Source organism: Arvicanthis niloticus, chromosome 26, assembly GCF_011762505.2.
Source record: "Arvicanthis niloticus isolate mArvNil1 chromosome 26, mArvNil1.pat.X, whole genome shotgun sequence".
NCBI lineage: Eukaryota > Metazoa > Chordata > Mammalia > Rodentia > Muridae > Arvicanthis > Arvicanthis niloticus.
In genome coordinates this window covers 24,892,509-24,918,395 of record NC_133434.1, presented here as the reverse complement: position 1 = coordinate 24,918,395, position 25,887 = coordinate 24,892,509, and the positions used below count along the sequence as shown (strand labels likewise).

Here is a 25,887-nt window from a genome sequence, read left to right as displayed (position 1 = left end):
AACTCCTGAATGCTGGGAACTCTGTACTGTGGGTCTGTTCTACAGGAGCGGCAGCTTCGATACACCCTGCTCCTTCTGCTCTAGGCATGTGGTTTGATGTAAGTCTAAGCTGAGAAGTCCCCTATCCAATCAGCACAGCTCACCCAAGCCGTGGTACAAGGCTATAATCTGGGGTGCTTGGGAGGCTAAGGTGGAAGGATTGTTAAGTGAAATGCCCCAAAGTGACCCGTCTTGCATTTCACCTCATGGCTCCCAGTGGGGACATCCTGCTGAGCAGAGTGTTCTCATGTACCTGTAGTTTTATCAACTGAGCTCAAACCTTTGAAAGTTGAGCCCCCTGCTGCCTCCAGTTTGAAGTAATTCTGGGTTTTCTTTATAAACACTATCCTGCCTTGCTTAGGGAGAAGAGTTCTTTGTGGCCCGTGTCAATGCCTAGTCACAGGCTTAAATAAAGAACACGTTCTTATACCTGCAGTGGTATGTAACATTCGTGAGTGGTCTATAACCGTAAGTTCAAGGCCTCCCTTGACAACATGGGGAAGGGGACTCAGTTTGTAAAGCTGGGAAAAAGGTGTCTTTCATGCTGGGGTGAAGCTTCCTGGGGGTGGTGCTGCTTTGGGGTATAAAAGCTCTAAAAGCATGCCCAATAAATCCACGGGTTCCCCAAGTCGGACTTCAGAGGAGCCACACTTTGGTGTGCCAGTGTTCTTTAAGGAGCAGGTAGATTATTGTTACATTTCCCCAGGGAAAGTGTTCTCTCAGTAAAAATTAAAAGTAGAAAGGTGGGGGAGATACAACGTGCTCATTGGCAAAGACAATTTCTAGTATGTGTGAAGCCCTGGATTTGAACCCATACCTTGAAAGCCAAACTTCCAAACCCCATTTTTAAAAAGATATCATTTCTCATTTTAAGGCTTCTTCACCCTAGAACTCTCCTATTCCCACAACTGTGGCCCAATAGTCCCTGGTAACATGTTAACAGGGAGCTACCCATTAAACAGACATCAGGCACCGGGGCTCTGGTGAAGGTGTCTGAGCAGGAGATGAATTCTTTCCTCTTCCACTCGTTCCAGATTTTACCCATAAAGGATGACAAGAGGTGATGTCATGTGGTAGCATAGGGGAGGAGAGCGAGGCAAGGGGTGGGCATTTCCTGTCTCGCTATCCTCCAAGCTAAACTGGCTGAGTCTGCTTTCAAAAGATCATGACACTGGGGGTGTTGACTGCTGACCTTCCCTCATAGACGAGAGTAGGGAGGGCCATGGGTTTCTCACAAGTATTCAACCACCTTTTCAACCCGCTATAAGCAGTTCTGCCCTAACTGCATGTGGCCTTGGGGATCTTGAGGAGGAACAAGAGTATATAGGTGGAGAAGGACTAGGGGCAGCCACCATCCATGCTGGGATGACTTTCCAGTGTGGGGCTTTAAGGTCACCCATGTTCCTGCCTGTAACCCCTTGCCCATTGCTCTGTAAGGAAACCTGATAAACTCATTGGTTCCCCAGACTGGACTTTGGTGGAATCACGCCTCTGTTTGCTGGGACTTTGGGAGGAAGGATAGATGTTGTTTTTATGTCTCATCCAGGGAAAAAGTCTTAACAACATAACTTATCTCAAGACAAATAAGCAAGCCCCCTATGTCAGAGAATGACCCTTCATGCCAGGAAAGCTCTGCCCTCGCTTGCTTCCTGTCTCAATGGATGTGAGTGGCACAACTCCACGTCTCCTTCTCCCTGCATCTCATCTTCCCATGGGTGTGCATCAGCAGGGGCCCGGGTGTGGGACTTCCTCACTGTTTTCTGCCATTTCATTGGGAGACAAACCCTGATTGATCTACCTAGGCACATAAAGATAAGAAAACACATCTAAGCAACAGCCAGCATGCACGCTGTGAGGAGACACTGTAGGGCATTCACGGTGCCTCACCTCACAATGGTGTTGGAGCCTCCTTTGTGGTAGTAGAGAGAGTTGTTGTAAACAGCGTGCCCACAGCCGTGGAAATAATGTGGGAGGTGCAGGAGGGTGAAACTGCCATTGAGGAGCGCAGGCAGGTCTTTGAACTCCTTCACCATGATGCCTGTGGGAGGGGAGGAGGGAGACTCTTACCCACCAGCAATGACAGCCCTGCCCGTGAACACGCAGGCTGCCAAGAGAACACCTGTCCCCAGCCACCCACCTCACTCTACAGTATTTATAAAATCGAGCAGCGCGAGCCCGTCCTGGGAACAAGTATCTGGTGCTTGTACAGCTTCTGCTTGCTGCCCCCATCTCTTCCTAAGCACCAAGACCACGGCTGCTCCTACACACACTTTTCTCTTTCTTTGGGCCCCAAGACCCCAGCTTGGAAGACAGAGGTTACTACTGAACTCATCAGTTAGTGTTGGTGAAATAAAGAAGTGGTTCTTGGCTTTTGGCCAATGCATGTGTACTGTCAGACTCTTCTGGAATGAAGTCACTCTTACTACCACTGGCCACTTCAACCACATCTTTTGCAGACAGTGTGACCAGGTCTAACTTCAGACATGGAGAGGCTGTGAGATGGTTCTTTGTCTTCTCCCCTGGGCTCCATCCAACAAATACATGAGAAATATGGCCGAAAGTACTCTCATAGGATGGTATCAAACCCAGAGAACAAAGGGTTGTGCCCATAGAATTCGTTTTTTATAGCTAAGGTCATATCATCCTGAACACAGCAGATCACTAGTGTTTATAAGCCATAATTTGTCTTTTATATATCTTCCACAGTATGGATTAGTTGATAAAACCTGTAGCTGGTCCTGCGCTTTATTTCCGTCTGGCTATTGTGCTGAGATTGGATAGTTTATATTGCATAGTCATGCATCTGAGACCTGAACTACAAAGCTTGCAGCTAACACATTCAAGCTAGAAGGTTCTCTGCATATTTAGTTCTGCTTTCTAAGACAGGAGGCTTACTCTTACACTAGTGGATATCTCAGACACGTGGGGATAGAATAAGCTGGTAGGTAGGCAACACGTATGATTTCCGTTTCTAGATGGAAGTACCTGAAAAATGTTCAGTCACCCAAATGCGGTCATCACTTTTGTTAGCAGACTCTCTTATCCAAGTCCCAAAAGTCTCTCTCACTTTTAGGACTTGGGCTGGGTTGCCAATGGAAGCGATCATGGATTCTGTCAGAAGAAAAGAGAGTCACGTACCAGACGATTAAGGCATGTAGTTTTGAATTTCCAAATGGAATATTTGTGCGTGGTGCTGGGGATTGAGTCCAAGGTCTGTGCAGGCAAATGTAACACACTGGCAGTAAGGTGCACCCCAGCCCGGGTGCCGGGGTTTGTACCTGTTTGTGGAGAATGGCGTTCATTTACTTTCTCGTCGGCTCTTCCCACCAAGGTATCATCATTGGGTATGACACACGTCTCCCCTATAATGACAACAATCAAGGCGGTTGTCACAATGGGTAATGTAGCTTCGTATCTATAACTTCCACTTCCTGGCAAAGCCCCAAATGTATGCATTATAACATCTCTGCCATGTTTTTTGGTTGCTTGCTTTTTAGCAAGCCCAAGCCACAGGCTCCCAACCAGAGTTTCACTCTTATGGCTGGGTCCATTCCCCCGAAATGTCTCGGAAGATCACTATTCCAAACAATGCAGGTGTTTGGAGAAAGTCAGGATCCTCCTCCACATCTGCTGCTGAAATGACAGCTCAAGTTGTGTCTTGTGGTTTAAGACAGCCAAGACATTCTGGGTAATCTCTAGCTTTAAATCCACTTTTGAAATAGTTTCCATTATTACTATCCTTTGTTTCTAAGAAACTTTTGAATTGAGCTGGGCCAGGTAGCTCCTTGGCTGTCTGTTTTCTCTCTGTAACTTAGAAACAAGCATGTCAACATCCTAGGACAGTCATAGGAATCAGTAGAACTAAGTACTTAGCACTGTGCCTGGCAGTCTTAGCATTCAATACTATGTGGCAGAGGACTGCAGGTATAGCTTAGTGGTAAGCACTGGGCCCTGGCTTCAACCACCTGCTCCCAACACACACACTGCTGACAGTCACAGGGATTCTATGATTATTCTCAGCAGGGTGTTAACCAATCTGACTGCCCCACTATCTTCTGGTTTCTTACTCTCTCAGGAATTTGTAGCTACAGTTAACAGCTGAGACCTCAAGATGCTGCTCTCAGGGGACCTAGTGACACTGTGTCTTTAAGTTGTAACAGTAATTAAAAACAAACCAAATAAAACTCTTCTCCTGGTGGCGGGAGAGGATTATATGGCCAGGAAGAGTCACAGCATGGAAGTAAGTATAGGGAGACCTGTGAGAAAAGGGGTGATAGGTTCAGGGCTGGGCCTGGCCTTTGTCCCCATTCCCAGGGCAGGTATTCAGACTTCCTGTGAGCATATTTCTGGGATGAGTCTCATTTAGGATAATATCTCCTTGCAAAATCTGGTCACAAAGTCTGGAAGAGGGTATCTTTAGTGTAAGGAGTGGGATCCCTGTGGGCAGGGCTTGGTGACCTGGACACTGGCTGTTGAACACGTTTGGCTGCCGAGGGCCTTTGGACCTTCTGCTTCCGGGAGGGCCTGGGGGCCCTGGCGGTCCAGGTGGGCCAGGGGGGCCTTGGTCACCTTTGGCACCTAGAGAGAAAGAAAAGGATGAACTGATAACTGATATAATGTTCTCCACAGGGACAGTTTCCAGTCAGGGAAAGATAAGAGAGCAGCTCTGGAGTCCCACTGTGTGCACCCTTTCCTAGAGATGAATTAGGTTAGTGCTGTCTTTACTGAATTAAAGAGCTACCATAGTAGGTCCTGATGACCTACTATCTGTAAGACCTGTGCCAAGAGTTTTATCAATCTTCCAAGTCTCTCTTGAGGAGGTAGTGGGATCTCCTCAGGAGAATTCTGCTAGGGAGCGGTGGTTACTTAAGGTCACCAGTGGACAGAGCAGGATCTCAGCTCAAGAGAGCCCGGACTTTGTCACTGCAGTGCCAGAGGACCCCAGTTCTGACTTCCTAAAATCCCAGAGGAACTCTTCTTCCTCTTCCTCTCCTCTTCATCTTCTTCTTCCTCCCCTGTCCTTCCCATTCTCCTTGTGCTAGGGAATTTAACCCAGCAGCTCTTGCAAGCCAGGTGAACACTTCATTACTGAGCTAGACCCTCATCTTCTATAGACCTTGATTACTGTCCAATCCCAGAGACACTCAGAGTGCCTGCGGGGAGATTGGTCACCTGTCATTTGAAATCCTCCTACTTGATAGCCAGGTAGGAGAAGCGGTGGTGAGTAGCGGACCAGCTGTGAGCCTCACTGCACTCTGCTTTTGTTCACCGTGTGACCTTGATCTGACCATGTAATCAAACTTGAAGGAAGCTTTCAGCTTTCGCCCCCTCATGCTTGGGGCTGCAGGCAGGAGCCACCACACCCTTCCAACCAAGGTAAATGCCTTAAATTACTCACGCTAGATACCAGATTCAAACTTGCCTACATGGAAAAACAGGCACAGCTTTGAAAATGCAGACCACCATGCTGAGCTCAGTGGGATACAGCTATAGTCACAAGACTTGAGAGGCGGAGGCAGGAGGGTTGGACAAGGCTAGTCAGTCTCTGCGGCATAGAGAGTTCCAGGTTAGCCTGGGTGTACAGAAGACTCTGTCTCAAACAATCAAGGAGGGAAAGTACTCCAGAACCTGCTGCAGAGCAGAGGCCCAGAGCTGAATAGCTGAGAAAAGTTGCTAGAGCAGCCATGAGCTGGGCAGGGCAAGTCTCTGTGCCCTAGTGGCAGGAGAACACCAGCCTACCTGTCAAAAGCACGTCATTGGACACATCTCCTTTGTCTCCTTTGTCACCTTTCTGCCCTGGTGGGCCCTCATTTCCAGGTAGGCCCCGTTCACCAGCATCTCCCTTCTCTCCCTTTTCCCCTGGAATTCCTGTGGCTCCAGGTAACCCTGTGAGGAAACAATGCCAAATTAACTCATGTACACAATTCTGCTTCACCCTCTGCAATGACTGTACTTCTGCAGAGCCACTTTGTAAACCAATCACAAAACCCTTCCACAGATGCTGCTCTACACTCATTATGGGATGGCATTTCCAGGTGGGTCTGGGGGGCTACTTTTAAGGAATATGGCTGGGCCACTAAGTTAAAGAGTGAAGCAAGAGAGGAGGCAGTGACAGTTTGAGTAATGCACCATCCCCATGGATGGTGCATGTGCCATTGAGAGGACCAAGCTACAGCCACTGTCACGTTTGCTCTTAGTTTCTTACAATATAACTAGTGGTGGGTCAGGCAGTCACTCTGCCCTTTGAGCAAAGTTGAAATGGTGCTTGTAACTGATGCTGCTAAGCCAACACTCAAGGGCAGATGACCGGCTGCCTCAACTCCTTGCTGTCTCTTCTCTGCTGTAATGGACTGTACCCTCAACTGCAGCTAAAGTAAACCTTTTGCTCCTTAACTTGCATCCATCAGCTATATTGTTGCAATGACTGGAAACAATCAGAAAACATAAGGAGAGAAAGGTCAACTTGTGATGGTTACCACTGACTGCCAACCAGTCTGGCAATCCAGGCTTGTTTGGTTTATTGCTTTACTGGTGTGTCCACAGCCATCTCTCCTGGGACTAGTCTAGCCTCAGTGCTATTTCTCAATCTTTCCAAGGCTCCACCCAATATCCCAAGCAACATGAAACATGAATTCAGCTTTCAAGAAAATTATTCTAAATGTTAATTTATAGCCTAAAGTTAACAACCATAATTCGAGTTACCCTAACTGTGTTCTGAAGGTAACTGCTTAATGCCACAGACCCCAGTATTTGAGGCATTTAATACTTGTAATTCAGTATATTAACAAACAAGGAAAAACATGTCTTAATAGGTGTAAAAAAAGGTATCTGATGGCATTTAATATACATTCTCAATGAACTCTTCATCAAACTAGGAATAAAAAGGAATTTCCTTATTCTGCAAGAGAGTCTGAGATAAACTGACAGGTGGCATTGCCTTTTCCAGTGAAAGGCTGCATGCATTTCCCCTAATGTCAGGAAGAAGGCAAAGGTGTTCACACTCATCAGGATATAGAAGCATGATATTCTAGAGAAAAAGGAACAGAAGGCTCGCTGATCAGAAAGTGGACATCAAAGCTATATTAATATGCAGCTGACCTGATTGTGTAGAAAATTTTAAGAAATCTATAAAAAAATAGCAACTTGAAAGTCACAAGTACACAATTATCTTGGGTTTCTGAGAGGGGAAAGTGGGTGCACAAAGGCATTGTTAGGAATGAACCATACATAAGACTCCTCATTTCAAGAAATAATTGTTCATTTTGATAAGAATTCCCTGAAGATAATGTTTAACTGTGACGTTACTCAAAGCGAGGTTGCAGACATCAGGGAGAGCCAGGCACATCTGTTATCACAAGCCTTCTTGTGTTCTCCCTGTTCATAACCAAGGTGATGTGGAACCTCCTGCCTCTATAATCACTACCAGCTCCCTGGCTTTCTGTTGACCCCATCATCTGCCCTCTCCCTGTGTGACTAACTGTGATTAGTCACTCTCTGGAATGGCAAAACTTTTCCTCCAGTTTGTTTGTTTTATTTTTAAGATCTCACTGTACAGCCCTTATACAGATAGTCTCAAACTCACAGTGATCCTCCTGCCTCCGTCTGGGATTTTAGTATGCACTTTCACAGCTGGTTTATGTGGGGCTTCAGACTCACCCCAGGCCTTTGTGTATGCCTCATGAGGTGCATACTATCTTAGTCATGTCTCCAGCCCACTCTCTGGACCACCCTATCTCCTGCCAACCATGCTGCATCCCACCATACCTGTTCTAAAACAGTGTTTGTCAACCTGTGGGTCAAGATCCCTTGTGAGTTATTAAACATTTTTTTCACAGGGGGCACCTATGACCATTGGAAAACACAGATATTTATGTTAGGATTCATAATGGTAGCATCTTTTGGGTATATGCCCAGAAGCTGGATCTTGAGGTAGAACTATTCCCAATTTTCTGTAGCAAAATTACAGTTATGAAGTAGCAATGACAATAATGTTATGGTCAGGGATCAGCACAACATGAGGAACTATGTTTAAGGGTTGTAGCACTAGGAAGGCTGAGAACCACTGTACTAAAGGACTGCAAGAACTTTCCAGGTCAGAAGGCACTGTAGAATTTGTTTAGATCAATTTCCCATCCAGTCCCCAAGTGTCTCTGTGCTACCTCCTAACCAGTTGGTGCTGCTTGTTTGTGTTTTGAAACAGTCTCTCTATGTAGCCCTGGCTCTCCCAGAACTCACTCTTTAGACCAGACTAGCCTGGAGCTCACAGAGGTCCGCCTGCCTCTGCCTTTCAAGTGCTGGGATTAAACTTGTGTGCCACCTCACCTGGCCACAGTGGCCTCATCCCGGCTTTCGGTGTCAGTGGATTTCACCTCGGAGTGCAGCACAGAGCAGGGGCTTTAGGACAATGGTGGAGTACTTGCCAAACATGGGACCCTGGGTTCAGTCTCCATAATCACAGAAACATGGAATCAAAACATAGTGAGGAAAATACTACTTTCTAGATTTCAGCGAAACATACCAAAAATCTACAGCTGAGCCTGGTGGCACATGGAGACTGGATACTTAGAGAATCTAAGGCAAGCTTGGGCCACCTGTGGCCCCATCCCAGAAAGCAGTAACGAATCTAAATGAACAAGGTGAAATCCAGCTATCACTGAGTTGGGAGAGGCATAAAGAGGGACAGGTTTCCCCTGGTCGGCACACGCTCTGCCGTGGATTGACACCTCTGGTCAGAAGCAATGCAGTGATCTAGAATTGGGCGGGGCCACTCTTCACAGCAGTACAGAGAGCTCCGGGCTCTGGGTCATTCTTGCTGAGGGACAGACACTAAGACTTCTGGCTGAAAAGTGACAAAAGCCCTTCTCTGGGCGTCTGCGTGAGAAGGAATCCCTTTGTTGGGCTTTTAAATCAGCATTTGGTATATTATCTGAGGGAGACAAAAGGCTGGATGGTTGCTAGAGAGTTCTGCCTGCACAGCGTGCCAAGTGCTACTGACACCTCGAGGTTTTGTGCAACCCACATTCGGCAGCATCGAGGGCAACGGTGTCCGCATTCAACTGCGTTCACACGAGGCGTTTCAGACCTTCCTTCTGACTCAAGCGCATGCCTGCACCACCATCTGCTTTCCCTGCCTACATTTTATTCCTCCCTCACAGGCCTTTTATTTCCTTTCTCAAAAAGACCACATGAGCAATAATGTTCATTCTGTAATGTAGTCCTGTCATGGTCTTTGCTTGAGGGTGTCTTTTGCCTCATAGCCGGGGTGTGCAGGGCCGTTTTTCATGTTTTGGCAAAAGACAGTGGGGGATGTTTTGTTTACATCATGTAATCTGTCTTTTCTCTCTCTCTGTGTGTGTGTAGTGTTGTATCTGTGTGGTGTATGTGAGTGTATCTAGTGTGTGTGAATGTGGTGTGTGTGGGGTATGAATGTGTGTGTGCTGTATGTGTGAGTGTGGTACATGTGGTGTGTGTGAGTGTGATATGTGGTGTGTATGCATATGTGTGCTATGTGTGTGAGTGTGGGGTATGTGTGGTGTATGTGAGCATAAGTGTGTGTGTGTGTGTGTGTGTGTGTGTGTGTGTGAAGGCCACATGTTGATATCAGGTATCTTCTATCACTCTTCACCTGATTGTTTTTAACTAAACAAAAAACAAACCAAACAAACAAAGCTGGGCAGGATGACACACAACTTTAGTCCCAGCACTCAGAAGGCTGAAGCTGGCAACTCTCTCACTTTGAGTCCAGCCTGGTCTTCATAGTGAATTCCAGACCAGACATGACTATGTAGAGAGACCCTGTCTCAAAACAAAACAAAACAAAACAAAACAAAACAAAACAAAACAAAACAGAAAGGAAAGAAAAAGAAGAGAAAGTTTAGTGTGTGTTGGAGGCGGGGTGTGCTCACGTGGAGGTCAGAGGACAACCTGCACAGTCAGTTCTTTTCTTCCACCGTGTGGGTGCTGGGTGCTGAACTCAGGTCATCTGACTTGTACTGCTGAGCCAGGTCATTGGTCCCATCTTACTTTTTGAGATAGAGGTCTCTTTGTTGAGCCTGGAGTTGCTGTTTTATCTGGACTAGTTGGCCAGCAAGCTCTAGGGAAGGAACCTTCTGTCTGCTCCTGCCACTCTCCAGGTGCACTGGATCACAGGAGTGCACTGTTGCACCTGCTTGCTTTTTAGCCATCACATGTGACATCCACCGACACTCATGTTATGTCAGAGCGGCAGGTCCTGCACAGTGATGCTGCAACATGTGACTCTCTACTGGCATTGAGTTACAGTCTGTTAGAGAAGAAATGTCATTTAGTCCTGCCCAACTCCCGAGGGAGAAATGGCTTGTTTTCTTCTGGGGTGGCTCACTCAAAGCAGACAATTCCACTAAGCCTGTGATGGCTCCAGGTTGGGATCAGTTTCATTGTTTTCACATCAGGGCATGAGGAAAGACAATTTATTCTTGACAGTGCCACCTGTTACTGAGGCAAAGAAGAGGGTGTCACGCAAATCAAATCTCAAGTCATGCCTTGGAGGGAGGGCATTGGTTTTGGTTTTCTTAACATGAAGGTTTGATTTTTAGAGATGACACTGTAACATTAACTTTTTTGGGTAACATTAACTCTTACTGAGAAAATATGAGACAGATGGAAAGAAAAAAACAAAGCCACTCGGTTCTGAGGCCCCGGAACATCAGATTTCATAGAAGATGCTGATATATAACTGGCAACATTCAAGTCTCCAGTCTTAACTCCAAAACTAAAATGGTTTTTTCAGCCTCATGCAGGGCATTTCCGTGTAGCTTCCTTTTTGGAAAGGACATCACAGAAAGGAAAATGAATCAGGTTCAGAGAGACAAAACAACATGCTCTCATTTAGATACAGGGATAAGGCTGATCCCAAGATGTCAGAAAGTAGAGTAGTATTTGCAAAACTAGGTTGCAAAACTAAGCACGTTTGGGGGCAATAGGAAGGGGTCCGATCGGTATGGATGAAGTGGACAGAGGGATAACGCCACCCTATAGGAGCAAACTAGGACAACAGGAGCTCACGAACTAGATTGAATTCTGAAAAATAGCTCATGGAGATGACTTGCGATATTCCCAACACAAAGAAATTACGTAGTTTTTGTTTTGTTTTGTGTTTTGTTTTTTTTTTTTGAGACAGAGTCTTATGTAGTCCAGGCTATCCTTGAACTCACCATATGGCTGAGACTGACTTTGAAACCCTGATTCTCCTGCTTTCAGAAAAATGTGTGTGTGTATGTGTGTGTGTTACTTAACATGACAGTAGCCCTAATCTGACCATTATGTCTTGTTTAAATATATTGAAATTCCACACTAATGTCCATAATATAATTACAATTATTTATGTCAACTAAAAGCATATTAAGAGTACATGTGGTTTAAATATAGATATTATGTTAAAGTGTTTTGAAATATATATTACAAATAAAAAATTATAAATTACATGGTTGGATATTAAAGAGTGAACGGAGGAGGGCTTTTTCTTTTTCAACAGAGACCAAGTTTCTCTTCCACCTCTGGAAGAAAAGCATGCTGCTAGTCATTGAGGACATAGCTCAGCTGGCAGAGGGCTTGCCTAGCATGCACAAGGCCCTAGGTTCGATCTCCAGCAATATATTAAACACCTTGGTGGTACATCTCTGTAATTCCAATATCTAGGAGGGAGGCAGGGGACAGGAATTCAAAGTCATCCTCAGCTACAGAGGAAGGGTGAGACCAGTCTGAGCTACAGATCTTGGCTTACAGAAAATGGGAAAAAATGGTGGCAAATATTAATATAGAATTTACTATGTGTTTGACCCTAATATTTCATGTGTATTAACTCATCATCCCCCAAATACTATGAGATTAATAAGATTACTACCCCTATTTAATAAATAGGGAAACACAGTGAGCATGTAACCTGTTCAAGGGTTCACACCTGGTCAGTGTGGAGCCAGGGCCCACACCAAGCCTCTGGGCTCCAGGTTTGGTCTTGTTCTCCACGTTTCTGAAGTTGGAAGCTATGAAGGGTGTTGATTCTTCTGGAAACATTTAGGTTACAGTCTTAAGTTCTGCTTCACAGGGTCAGGCAGCTCCATAGAGGATGTGGTTCAGATATGAAGTGTCCCCGAGAGGCTTGGTGCCCCAACACAGAGAGTAGTAATTGGACCATGAGGGCTTAACCCTCTGATGGATTCAGTATGGAATGGGGTACTGGCAGGTAGGGCTTGCATGGAGGAAAAGGCCACTCAGGCAAGACCTTGGAAGGACATTTGCCCCTCAGTGTTTCCTGTGCTACTCCGTGCTTCCTGATAAGGAGACTTTGTGCACCATGCCCTTCTGCCATGAGCCATGAGGTCCTGAAACATAGCCAGCTGCCGTGCATGGAGACAAAAGTCTATTCTAGCATGCAGGCAAAAATCAAACTATTCTCCTTTACTGTCAGCTATTCCATCACAGTGGCCAAAATCAAAATGAATACAAGAGCTTGTACTGGCTCCTACCCACCCTGAGTCCTGCTTTGAAGGTCATGAGCTCCTAGGTTCATTCCTATCTGGTTTGGGTCCCCACCAATACCCAAGGGTGGCCTCAGAACCTGCAAACCCAGGGCTTCTATTCTTCCTTCCTCCACAATCCCTTCACTAGGGCCTGCCCTTGTCTTAGTTCTGAGATGCTAATCCCCTCTCTTTTGCCTATCCTTTCTGCTTAGTTCTACTGCAGAAGCCATTGTCTACGCAGGGTTCTATTTACTCAAAGCTGTCCAGGGAAGTCAGGCTTTTTCTTCTTATAGTATTGTCTGTCATGAGATGCAGACATCTTCCATTCAGAATAAATGGTATTGACTACAATTTGTTCATAAAATAGACAGCCAGTAGATTAGGTGCTATATTCTCATTTATACACGCATACATTCTTCATCCAAATGGGCCTTAACTAATAGCTGAGAGGATTAGTGACATCTACAAGACATAGACTCAGCCTTCACAGGCTCACACTGTAGATGAATATTTAGAATTAAAAGTACAACGCAGTTGTAGCACTACCTCCTCCACCTTTAGATGAGAAGGGCAGGGCCCTAAGGATACAGTGAAATGCCCAAGAGAGAGAACCTTTCCACTGTCCCCATGTATCAAATGAATAAGGCACACAACCAGGCTGTGAATGCAGGGCAGTACTGATCAGCTGCATATCTATAGGTCTGTCTAGAAGGCTGGCAGTCACCCAGACCTCCCTGATGGCCTCAGAGTTGGGGCTCAAGTCGGAGGCTGTTCAAAGCCCCATACATCCCAAGTTAGTTGCACTAGTCTTTAGGGCCCTGGGCTCCTTTCTGGATGGCTGCCACCAGCCGCCAGGCTGTGGTATGTTTCAGTAAGTCTGCTCAACTGGGTCCTAAGCCAGTTGAGTTTCCCTTGAGAAGAGGAGTGTCCCTGCATGAATAAGAACAGGGTTGGAATCAGAGAGACTTGGGTTCAAGACCAACTTGCTTCCCTTTGGAGCTTCTCCTTTTGAGACAGGGTCTCACTGTATAGTCTAGGCTAGCCTTGAACTCGAGTTCATCCTGAGTGCTGGTACACAGGCATGCCACCCTGTGTCTCCCTTATTAGCTTACTGATGTTAGACATAGGACGGGGGACTAAGACAGACATGACTCGTTCTCATGAGCCTCACTCAGGGACTTGAAGAGCAGCCTATCAACTATAAACACTGAAGTTATTTCTGGAAGGGGTAATGCCATGACAGAGAAGGGGCCATGACTGGGTGGATGAAGCAGAGCCTGTGCATGGTGGCCAGGACTGACCTTGATGAGCAGATGACATCTGAACTGAGAAATGGTACTATGGAGGGAGTAGCTAAAGAAGGGTCGAGAGCGGGTATTTGGGCAGTGAGCACACCAAACAGAAGGCCCAGGGTAAGGGTGGACTTAAACTGTTTAACAAACAGAAAAATAAGATCTCTTCACCTGGAAAGAACATAGCTAACAGAAATATCCCCTGGGTAGGGTCCTGAGAGAAATAAATGAACCATGTGCTGGCTAGAACACTTAGTAGGTGCCTGGACTACATGGTAGCTGTTTTTGATTGTTGAGAAGATTGTAGGGAGAGTAACATTCCACTCTGACTGGGACCCTATCTCTGTGAACCATAGTTCCTTTTTGAACACTGTTTTCTTCCTCTGGCAAGCATTTCTACTCCTCCTTCCCCTACTCCAGGCAGCTCACATCTTTGTCTAAAACCCTACAGTGCTTTTGTGGATGCTGACAAGGAGACCCAATGCTGCTAATCAGAAGGGTCTGGAAGGGCCTGACCGGCCTCTCGCTTCTCTTCATTGAAGGTCCTGCAAGTGGCAGGGCCTTCCTCTGGGTCACTGTCCCCTCACTTTAGGATGTAGCCACAGTGACCCTCTGGCTCTAAGGCTCATTGTGTCTCACAGCATCACTTCCTTCAAGTTCCTGTCTCTCTGGCTGAGGGTGTGGCTCTGTTGGTTGGGTAGGCTTAGTGTGCAGGAAACCTTGGGCTTGCATTCTATGAAGCTGGGCGTGGGGCACATACCTATAAATCCTGGCACTCAGAGGCAGAAAGATCAAAAGTTCAAGACCACCCTCTTCTCAGTAAGTTCAGGGCCAGCCTAGACTACAGGCTTCCTTCCCATGAGTCTTGGGTGTTTGAATACTTGGTCCCCAGATGGTGGCTGTTTGGGGAGGTTTAGGAGGTGTGGCTTTGCTGAAAGAACTGTCACTGGGGGCAGGCCTTGGAATTTCAAAAGACTGATGCCATTGTTGAGTTAGCCTTCCCTGCTTCCTATTTGTGGACTAAGATGTGAGCTCCTGCTTCTGCTTCATTGCCATGTCTGACTGCCACTAGCACCAGGCCTGCCTCCCACCATGTTCCGCATATAATGGCGATAGACTCTTATCCCTTGTAGCTGCAGACCCTTGAAAAACAGTTCCTTCTATATGTTGTCTTCATCATAGTGTTCTTATCACAGCAACAGGAAAGGAAATATACAATCCCTTCTTTCAGAACAATCTGGACTTATAGCCTCCTCCTGCAATTGTGCTGTACATGATCATTGAATGCTAGCTTCCCCCAAAGAATGTTCCAGACCACTAGTACCTGAAATCTGTCCCATAAACATTTGTTGGTGAATGTTCCCTTCCCCCCATCTCCTCCCCTGCTTAACATCTCAACAGCAAAGATGTTTGCTGATGGTCACTAGATCTCTCTCTCTCTCAGTTCTAGTCCAAACTGTCTTCCCGTCATGGTCCCTCCCTAAGTGATCATACCCATACTTGCCTACAAGCTTTTGGGATGGCTATCTGGGTGTGCTTTGAGTCCTGGGGTACCCTCAGACTGTATACCTGCATCACCAAGACCCATGGATACCTCAAGGCACCTCGGTTTAGCACATTCTGTGGTGTGCCCATGATTTCTTCTTTGAGGCTGAGTTAGGCCAGGCCACCTACCTCAGAAGCAGCAGTCCATCAAGGTCCAGCCAGGCAGGAAGTCTTTGCCTTCCCTGTTCTTCCCTTGTTCTTTCCATACCCTACCAGTACTGCTAAAGTCACCCCCCCCAAATCACTCCATCCCATCAGTCTTTCTTCACCCACTGCTATCTCTGCCTCAGCTCCCCCCAACTCCTGAGTTGGTGCCATGGTGTTCTCCAAGCAACCCCAACATGGTATTTGGAAGGGAAGGTCTGAACCCCGAGACCCCTCAGGGGCTCCTCACTGCTCCCCCAATGCAGCTGAGCTCTCCTTGGCCTTGCTGTTCTCTTCTACTAAAGCCCTCCTCTGGCTCAGGATGAGGGAAATGGTGGATGAAGAAAAGCCTCTCAGGATGTGCTTCTGGGTGACCTAGTCAATGCCTCCCTTGCTCTCAAACCTGAGCTGTCTCAGACTCAAGCAACCTTCTGGCCACAGAACCTGGTTCTTCAGATAACCACAGTCTTTCTCTATCTTGAACAGTCTTAGCTTGGCTACTTGACACATTGCTTTTGGTCTCTCCCAGTCACAATGCCAGCTTCAGGGAGGTGCTGTGGCTCAGAGAATAATCTCCCCGATTATGACATACGTTTGCGTGCTGAACAACTTGATATAAGGGAAATGAAAAGCTTTCAACCCACGCTTAGAATCAAGGTTCTCCACCCACCATCACTCAAGGAGACTACCTCTGTCTGGAGTTCCTGTTATCTGCACAACGACTAGCCAGCATCAGAAAAGACACAGGCGCCCTTCCCCAGCTGACTGGGGGCTGGTATGGGTTATCTATCTCAGAACAGAAGATTAAGTGCCATATCCACTCTCCTTACAAGATCATAGCTATCCCTTGGGCTCATTCAAACTCCAGATAGGATCTTCATGCAGGCTAAGTTCTATCCCAGATCCAGTCATTCTCCATGGTCATCACTGACAGCCCTTATAGGAAAGGGGGTGTACAGGTGTCTGAGGGGCTGGGCTGTGACTGCCTGCCTGTGAGGAATGGTCATGTATCTTTTCTTTTGTTAGGCTTCGTTCTCAGTGTGTTTCAGTGAGTAGAGGGAAGAAGGGAAACTTTGTTTCTACAAAGCCTCATCAGCTTTGTTACTTTTGAACAAGTGTCTAGACTAGCACCTGCCACATAAGCGTGCTTCCCATAAACGGATGACATTTTCTCTACTTGTGGTCACAAGAGGCCATGGCTGCTTAATTACACATCCCCAAGACTAGGGCTCTGTCTCAAATCTTTTAGAAAGTGTTCCCTTTCTATATGCCCCCATATTCACTTCTAATACGGTGCTCCCCACCCAAAGTCTGCCCCCAGAATATTAATTTTCTAGCCTTGATCACAAGTTTGATGTCTTCCCAGGATAAACCGAATGGCTGCACATTCCAGTAGCCATCATTATTCTACGCCGATGATCATTGGCAGTTATAATTATTATCTGGCTCTGTAATTCCAGTTGTAATTGCTGGTCTGTTGAGGTCTGAGTTGACTTGGGTGGTGTGTACGCATTGTCATCTGCAGGGCTGCCTCTGGAAACACAAGTAGGTAGGCTTGCTGAGGGGCAGAGAAAGCCAGCATTTCTCTCCACTGGTTCTTGCTTAGATAGCTATGGGACTATCCCCAGAGGTGCTGGAAGGGGGAACTGCACTCCTTGAAAGAAGCTCCTAGTCCCCCTCCTAGCCCAGGACCTGGCCAGAGCTGTAGAGCTAAGAAGCTACACATAGAGAACCTGACAGAGTCTCTGGCTAAGATCAACCTTTCTCTGCCTTTTTACTAGTGGCCTTACCTGAAAAAAAGCTCAAAGTCTCTCCTGCCAGTGTCATGCAGTGCCCACCATGCTGCTTGCCAGTTTTCTTCAGAGGATTCTACCTCACCCATCTCCACAGGCTCTCAAGGTAGTGCTGATAGACCTTCAAAACCTATCTGACTCTGGCTTCCTGTTAGGCTTCACACCACCAGCCCCTGCGTCTCTTTGAATACCACAGACAGGTTGGTGTCTCTGGGTCTTTATTCACACATGCCAGCCCAGAGGAACTACCTCAGAGACAGTGGAATCTCTTTGTGAGCTTCCTTAAGAGAGGACCCTAAGTTAAGTGCCTGCCTTAAAGAGGCCTGAATGTTACCTTTCTACTCAAGTGTGGGTATTCTTCTGCTAGTCAGGAAAATCCTCCACAAAGGCCAACATCAGTCCCTTGAAGGTCAACCAAACACAGCAAGCTGCTGGAGGGAAGGTAGCAATGGGAAGCGAAGGGGAGGCTGAGCCGTGACTGAACGCAGGTGTGAGCACATGGGGGTCATAGCCTGCTCCCATGCACCTCCAGCTGCAGAAAGAGAAGTTTGCTCCTAGAAAGCTGGCCCCTCTGTTCTGATGTAAACATTTGAACCAAAAGGAAGATGCTGGGCATCTCAACATAATAGCCTCAAGGTGGGAGTTACATCGGCACCCCATGCAGAACATGAAGGGTTCTGTGTCCACACAGTACTTCCCAGTGCTGCCCATCTGAACACATGGAGAAAAGAAACAAAGGAATGAATTGGCAGAACTGCCCAATTACCCATTTTTCCTCTCTTCCCAATTGCTCCCTTTTCTCCTTTTGGGCCCTGGAGACCAGGTTGTCCGTCTGATCCATTGTGGCCTGGCAACCCACCAGCTCCTGGAGGTCCTGTGCCAAGCATCAAATGGGAAGAGTTAACATCGTCATTGAAGGCGATGTGATCCCTTTAGCTAGCAAGACAGCCAGCATCCATGCTGTTTCTCACATCTTCCTGCCTTTTTCCCAGCCTCCAAGTTAGAGCCACAGAGGATATGGATGTAGGCAGGATGTGGCTTCACTCCACCCCTCCATCATCAAGGACTCTGGTTCTTGGATCCTGGGCTTAAGCCTCCTATAGCTGCCCCTTGAAATAGGAAATGGGTACTTACCTGGTGGGCCAGGTGGTCCTACAACAGAAAAGAGAGATTAGATGATAAAGCCACAGGAGGCAGAATGAGAAACCAGGGCCACAAACCCCTTCCCTCCCTAAAAATGTCTTTGTTACCTGCTAAGAAAACAATCTCGCATTGCTTATTATTTATAGCTTATTGTGCTCCCTCTAAGAGAAAAGCAACTCAGCAAAGACTCACTTGCTAATCAAACTATTTTCTTAAATTACATTTCAACAGGCCTAGAATAATTTCTGAGCAGCTTTCAATATAGATTCATACATCAATTATCTTAGAAAAGGTCAAACTGGGGGCCTTTGGAAGCACAAATTCTCCTGTAGTCCTGGCGAAGGGTAAGTGTCAGCACATGCCACTTCAGAGCAGAACACTGAATGTCACTAGAACACTTATAAGAGCCCCCCCACCCCCGATCCCCAGCCACCTTGTCTCCTCTCTGACACCGAGGAGTAACCCTAATCCACACCGGCTTTATGGACCTGTATTTTGTTGCATGAAATAGCCTGAGAAAGTCTGAGAGTTCAGGTCAGGTGACAAATAGATTCTTTAGTGTGAAATGATCCGAGGACCTAAGTGGCTTGGATGAATCATTTACACAGAACTGAGCAAATGATTTTTGCTTCCAGAAATAGGCATATCTTACTGTTAGCTAGACTGAGCACTTGGGCTAGCCAGCAAGGCTGTAACATGAGAAAACTAAGCTCCTTGTGTTTCTCCAGCGAATACATAATGATTCCCAACCTGAGCGAGCCTTTGACCACTCAGAGGCAAGCATTTCTAAATGTATACCATGCATATCAAACTCCACTAAGAAATCTCAATACTGGTGTCTGCTGTGTTTATAGTCTATGCAAGGGTGGTAGAGCCTTTCAACCCGCAGGGCAATATAGAGGGCTAGATAAAGAAGTAACCACCAGGTAACGGGAAGTTTCTGGCCACACTGAAATCTAAGAAGAGGCCCCAAGAAGGCGATCTTTGGACTGTGGTCCTAAAGAAACAGTGGGACTAAGAAGTCAGTATATATGGGCCCAGGACAGAGAGAAATCAAGGTCTGATGGGAACTATCAAGGCTCAGGATGTGAGAAAGAATAAAAGAACTGCCCGTGCTTGTGGGGTGGACAAGGCCGTGGATGGGCTACACAGTGAGACGCACCTGACTGCCAGGACAAGCACAGACTCTGAGAGGCGGGTACCTGAGTGGAATGTGCCACTGGGACATCAGTGTGGGTCTGAGATGTTCTCTGTAGCAGGAAGATGAACACAGCTAAATTAACTGGACAGAGACAGATGGGGTGCACAGAGAAGCTGATAGGGGTGTGATGGGAGAAAATATGCAAACCTTTGAGGTGAAAGTTGGGCACAGTTGTGGGTAAATGTGACAGCTGAGTTGCAGGAAAAGCTAGAAATTCAAAGAATATCTCCATGGAATTAGGAAGACTCTGTGTCCAATTAGAAGTAGGTGGGGGAATTTTAGATAAATGGATTCTAGGACATTGATGAATAGAATCTAGGGACATAGAATTCTTGAAGAGTGGTGTCTGCAAGCACTTTCAACATGCAGGGATTTTCAGGGATTTCAGGCCTTTCACAATAGCTCAATTTTCTTTTCAGGGGATATCTCTATCAAGTAACCAAAAGACATGTATAATAAAAGCCTTATAAAATTGGAGAAGATGTCAGGAGATGAAAATATCTCCCATGCTTATGGATCACACAATACAGGTTTAACATAATGAAAATGGCCATCCTACCAAAAGCAAGCCACAGATTCAACATACCCCCTTTCAAAATTCCAATGCAGGTGTTCCCAGAAACCCATAGGACAATTTACAGTTTCCTATGGGAACACAAACATGACAGGTAAAACAATCCGGAGTCATAAGAGAATTGTTGGAAGGACCACCATTTCTGATTTCAAGCAGTACTACGACAGGGTAGTAATAAAAACAGCATGGTTTAGCATAAAACAAACACAGTGATCAATGGAATTGGATTGAGGACCCAGACATAATTCCATACACCTATGGACAAAGCCAGAAATACACACTGGGGAAAAAAACCCAGCATCTTCAACAAATGGTGCTGGTCAATCTGGATGTCTGCATGTAGAAGAATGCAAATAGATTGCTATTTCTCACCCTGTACAAAACTCATCTTTAAATGAACTAAGGACCTCCACACAAGGCTAGATGATACTGAATCTGATATAGGAGGAAGTGGAGGGATAGCCTTGAACTCATTGGCACAGGGAAGACTTTCTGAGCGAGACACCCAGTTAACACAGGCACTGGAAACAACAGTTAATACATGGGACCTTATGAAACCAAAAAGCTTCTGAACTGGCAAAGCACACCATCATTTGGACAGAGCATCAGGCTACCGTGATTTCTCTAAAGATGAGACACACATGGGTGGGAAATACTTAAGTGTTTACCATCCTAAGCCATCAGGGAAATTCAAATCAAAGCTGCTTTGAGATACACCAGTCAGAATGGCCAAGGTCAAGGAAACAAATGACAGCTCATGCTGTAAGGATTCGTGGAAAGAGGAGCACGGACTCACTGCTGTGTTGTGGGAGTGCAGACTCGTGCAGCCACTGTGAGAATCAGTGTGGAGATACCTCAGGAAGCTGCAAATAGATCTACCTCAAGATCCAGCTGGACCACTCCTTCACATATACTCAAGGGAGTCTATATCCCACTATAGAGACACTTGTTCAACATGGGAGAAAGTCAAACACTATTGTTCTGTTAAAGGAACACATCAATGAAGTGGCTCTAATGACATTCTGCTATATTCATAGATGAGTGCCTTGCTCAGCCATCATCAGAGAGGCTTCCTCCTGCAGTGATGGGAACTAATATATAGATTCACAACTGGATTATATGCAGAGAGTCAAAGACCTTGGAATGCTCAACCATAGAATGGGATTTCTTCATTAAATCTCTCCCCTTGGGGCTAAGGGAACCATGTGGGAGAGGAGGCAGAAAGAGTATAAGAGCCAGGGACGCTGTAAGACTCCAGGCAAACAGTGTCTTCCAGACACAACAGGACTGACACACATGTGAACTTCCAGAAACTGTGGCAGCATGCAGAGTCTGCACAGGTCCAAGCCAGATAGGATGCCAGTGCTGAAGGTGTCAAGTAGACGTAGGCTCCTACCCCTACCAAGAAGCTATCTCCCATTGACAACTGATGGAGAAAATCAGCTTCCTTCAACTGAGTGTTACTGGTTCTACAAACCACACTTAAGGGCAGGCCCCATGCCCAAGAGTAGAAGGCTAACAAAATGAACTCAGTGAGTTTCGGGAGATTTGTTGTTGATGTCTCATATCGCTTTGTTTGGGCATTTAAAAAATATTGTTGGCTTTTTGCTTTTATATTATGGTTTCTGATTTTCCGTTTTTATGTGTTTTGGGTTGTGTGTGTATGTGTGTGTGAGTGTGTTTCTTGTGATTTTTCATTTCTGTTTTCTTTTTAATTGTTTTTTCCTGTTTGTTTTCTAAAAAGAGAACTCAAACATGGACTCAGATGGGTAGGGAGGTGGGGAGGAACTGGGAGGAGATAAGGGAGGGGAAACCATATTCAGAATAGATTGCAATAAAAAAAATATTTTCACGTGCACTTCTTTAATCCCAGCACTCAGAGGCAGAGGTGGGCGAATCTCTGTGAGTTCTAGGTCAGCCTGCTCTAGACTGATCTAGTGACTTCCAGGATAGCCAGGGCTAAGAGAAACTCTGTTTTTTTATTTTTTAAAGTCAATTTTAAAAGTATATAGGTATATAGTAATTTGCTGAAAAGGCTTGAGTCGGTACTGTGTCTGTACCAGCAGATGGCGTGCGCGTGAGCACACCGAGAAGGGCTGATGGTCAACGGGAGTCAGAAGACCTCTCTCTACAGGATGTGCCACAAGTAGAGAAGCAGAGGATGAGGGAAGGATTCTGAGATGCATGCTGATCATGTTAAATGGGCATCAGGAGCTTCCGGGAGAGTCCAACAATCATGTCAGGGGTGAGCCTTAGTGAGGACTCCTCAGGGGCTGTGTGTTTACGATGATAGCTCTTCATAGTCTTCTAATGAAACACTTCTATCACAGTTCACTGAGCTCCACTGACAACAGTCCTGTGTGTATCCTTAAAATTAAATATCTGGATGCCATCTGGATAGTTTAGCTCATTCTGGGCTGAGAGGGAGGCCCAGAACCTGCATTATTACTGGATATCCCTGGTGGTGAATGGCATGCATGGTCACAGATCCCCTAATTTGAGGTGACAGATTTCTAGAAAAGTATTTAGTCACCATCAGCACATCCTCAAAAGGGTCCCTGTGAATGTGGGGGTCCCTGGAGAGTGGAGCTTCTGTTGGGAAGTGCAGTACATCTAGCCTTGGCCTGTAAGGCTTCAGAGCCATGCAAACTCTCTCCGTGAGCACCTGGTGCCTACACTGAGATGACAGAGGTTTGGGGTAACCACAGCGTGGTGCTCTGGAGGGCTATTCAAGCATCACTGGGTGTTAGGCTTCGGAAGTTTTACTTCTGTGAACCAAAGCATGACCTAACCTGTATTGGCAAATTGTACACCTTTAGCCATATAATGATTTGGCACACTGATAATACTGCTATTTCTTCTCAAGTGGTGGATTTCTGCTGGCAGAAGACTCTTAATGGAGGCAAGAAATACGGGCTTGGCAGTTAATTGGGAATGATAATAAAAAACTATAGCCTCAAGACTGGGCCCTGGTGGAGGATGATTCTGCAGGCTTCTGGGCTACCTGACCCCACCCACAGTGACGATTTCAAAGCAGAGGGAAGAGAACTGTCCGCATCTGCAACTCCCCTCCGGACAATCTCCCTGTTCACCTGACCCAAGGCACCAGGGAGCATGGCGATGAGCACAGAGGAAGCACGTTTCCAAAGACCGATTTAAAAGAAGGCACCAAACTCACCAGAAACACCTCAGATGGTGAGGCCAGGGGCTGCAGTTTTAGAGAGAGCTAAGGGGAGAGAGAGAGAGAGAGTGCATGCCACAGCCCCGAGGAAACCTGGGCATCTGCAATCCTGACTCTCTCTCCACCCCCCACCCCCCCTGCAAGGGCTCAGCGGGATATGGTTTTTCTGCCTGTGGAGTTGCTTCCTAACTTCCACATACTTAAAAAAAGTTTTTAAAAAGATGAATCTACTATGAAATTAGGCCTTTGTTTGGGGTTTGAGGCTAGCTCTACACTCCTGCCCAGAATCCACACTACTTTGTGGACCGAGGCTCACTGTCTGTCCCCACCCCCACTATAGACAGTATGCTCTGTCCGAAAGCTTTGCAACTAACACTTTCATACTTAAGTTCTTAATTGAAGAGCTTCTGTGTAAAAAGAGATTCAATTTCGTGGGAGAAGAGAGTGTTGGTTTTTGAATTCGTGTCCTGAGGTGAGAAAGAATTACCTACTCAACCCACTTCCACCGTTCCCCGTCCCCGTCGACACCCTCCTCTAAGTGGTCTCAATAGCTCCATCCCGCGCATTCACTGTGAGCCTGCCTTTCAGGTCTCTATAAAAACCAGAAAGAAGCTTTTTCTGTGCCTCTCAAGGCTTTTGTGCCCGTCACTCCATCCTCTGAGCGTTTCTGTAGCACTCATTACTGTCACATGCGGAAGCTCTGAAGAGAGACTTCCACAGACAGGAGGAAGGCGCTTACACCAACTAGAGTTTCTGGACAAAGGACCGGGCTTTCTGAAGATATTTCATTTCCTGTGAAGGCCGAATGACACGTGAGTAATTCAATTAGCATTTCCCAAGAAGCCACAGGATTACAGCCTTTCTCTCTGAGGCCAAAGTAAGGGATGAGAGTTAGCCTTGAAACGGAGGCTCCGGCTCTTATGTACTCAGGTCTAAGCCACAGGTTCATCCTTTGACAAACTCACTCCCAAGTGAGGAGAGAAATTGAGGCAAGTGCTGTAGAAATTAGCCAGGTTCCTGACATCCAGGTACTGATTGTACGGGACCTTTTTACACTGTGAGGTGCTAAAGTGTTCACATCAGCAACTAGGGACAGCGACCTCAGAATCCTAGCGAAAGCTTTGTCCTCGAGGTCTAGTGGATATCATTCAGAGTCCAAGGAAGTGTTTGCTCACTCCATTTCTACTGTTTTAATGAGAACATAATTAATTTCCCTCTCTCCTCAGGATGCTGATCTTCTCAGGAGGATAGGAAATAGAACATCCAGAGTCAGGCTTTATAGGACAGGTCAGAGCACCCCTTGGCTTAGGGGGAGTGAGGGTGACTGCTCTGAACCAAAGCTTCGCAGGGCCTGCCTTTAAGGTGAGGGGCAGGCTTCTGTCAGGTGCACATCCAGAAAAGCATACTGTTACTGGGCTCATATGTGTCTGTAAACCCAGTACCCAGGAAGGTTAGGGAAGGGGGCGCCATTCATTCTAAGCCAAACTGGGCTACATAGCAAGATCCTATCTTAAAAAACAAACAAAACTAACCTCCCCCTTCAAAACAAAACAAAACGAACAAAGCAAAAAACCACAAAACCCTCACACATCTTTCTATTAGTCATTACTTGAAGCAAGATTTGATACACCTCCTGGCTAGTTCTTTTTCATGTGTCCCCAAGCCACTGAGAAGTGGAGTGAGGTGTATGGCCAGCCTTTAAGTCCACCTAGCACACAGAATGCAGCACAAGAGACACTTCATAAAAGTGGCTCAGCAGACCATGTGCCTGCTCTGCAAGACCAGTGTCCTGAATTTGATCCTTGGACCCTACATAAAGGCAGAAAGTCAGAACCAACTCTGTACAGCTGTCATCTGACCCCGCATTCCACCCGACATGCGTGTCATGACACGCACATGCCCCACCCCCACACCATACACAGACACAAAGATAATGAATAGAAATAGAAAAACATTAGTTTGTGGCTGCCCAGCACATCCATCCAGCCCTGTCTGCCTATGCTCGCACATCTGATACAGGGAGATAATTCCACCCGGTGCAGCGAGGTGCTTCTCAGGGAAGGGAGTTCTCCTGTGTACCTCTTTTCTCTTCTTCATCTTCCCCTTTAAAACTAGTGGGTGGAGACAACATCCTTGGCCCTCACTTAGGGTCACACACATTTCTAATTTCTCAAGTCATTTTCCATGACTACATTTCTGTGACAATACCAGAAAATAATACTCTCATAATCATATTACAGTTGGTTTTATTTCCATTAGAAACATCTGGTAAAAGACTTTTGTAAGAGAGTGTCCTTAGGTGCGCTTTCAGGCCCTGACTCTTTGGCTAGCCCCAGTGTTCCATGCGACTCTCTGGGAAGCAGCACAGACTTACCTGTAAGGCAGATGCCCTGGGTGCTGTTGCACAGATCTATCATCACCCGAATCTGTGAAGAGAGAGGTGATTAATAGCAAACAGTAGACAGTGGGCTTGGAAGA

General features: G+C 46.3%; 1 protein-coding gene across 1 annotated transcript in view; it reads right to left on the bottom strand.

Annotated features, from left to right (window-relative positions):
* Nucleotides 1-25,887, bottom strand: part of Gldn (gliomedin) — a 50,301-nt gene that overhangs the window by 2,417 nt on the left and 21,997 nt on the right. The window contains exons 2-9 of the mRNA XM_076925248.1: nucleotides 25,784-25,835; nucleotides 18,445-18,462; nucleotides 18,077-18,184; nucleotides 5,779-5,925; nucleotides 4,498-4,617; nucleotides 3,318-3,401; nucleotides 3,025-3,150; nucleotides 1,927-2,077 (exon numbers count right to left, since the gene is read on the bottom strand). Of these exons, the coding sequence (XP_076781363.1) occupies nucleotides 1,927-2,077; nucleotides 3,025-3,150; nucleotides 3,318-3,401; nucleotides 4,498-4,617; nucleotides 5,779-5,925; nucleotides 18,077-18,184; nucleotides 18,445-18,462; nucleotides 25,784-25,835 (806 nt within the window). The remainder of the gene's footprint in view (nucleotides 1-1,926; nucleotides 2,078-3,024; nucleotides 3,151-3,317; nucleotides 3,402-4,497; nucleotides 4,618-5,778; nucleotides 5,926-18,076; nucleotides 18,185-18,444; nucleotides 18,463-25,783; nucleotides 25,836-25,887) is intronic.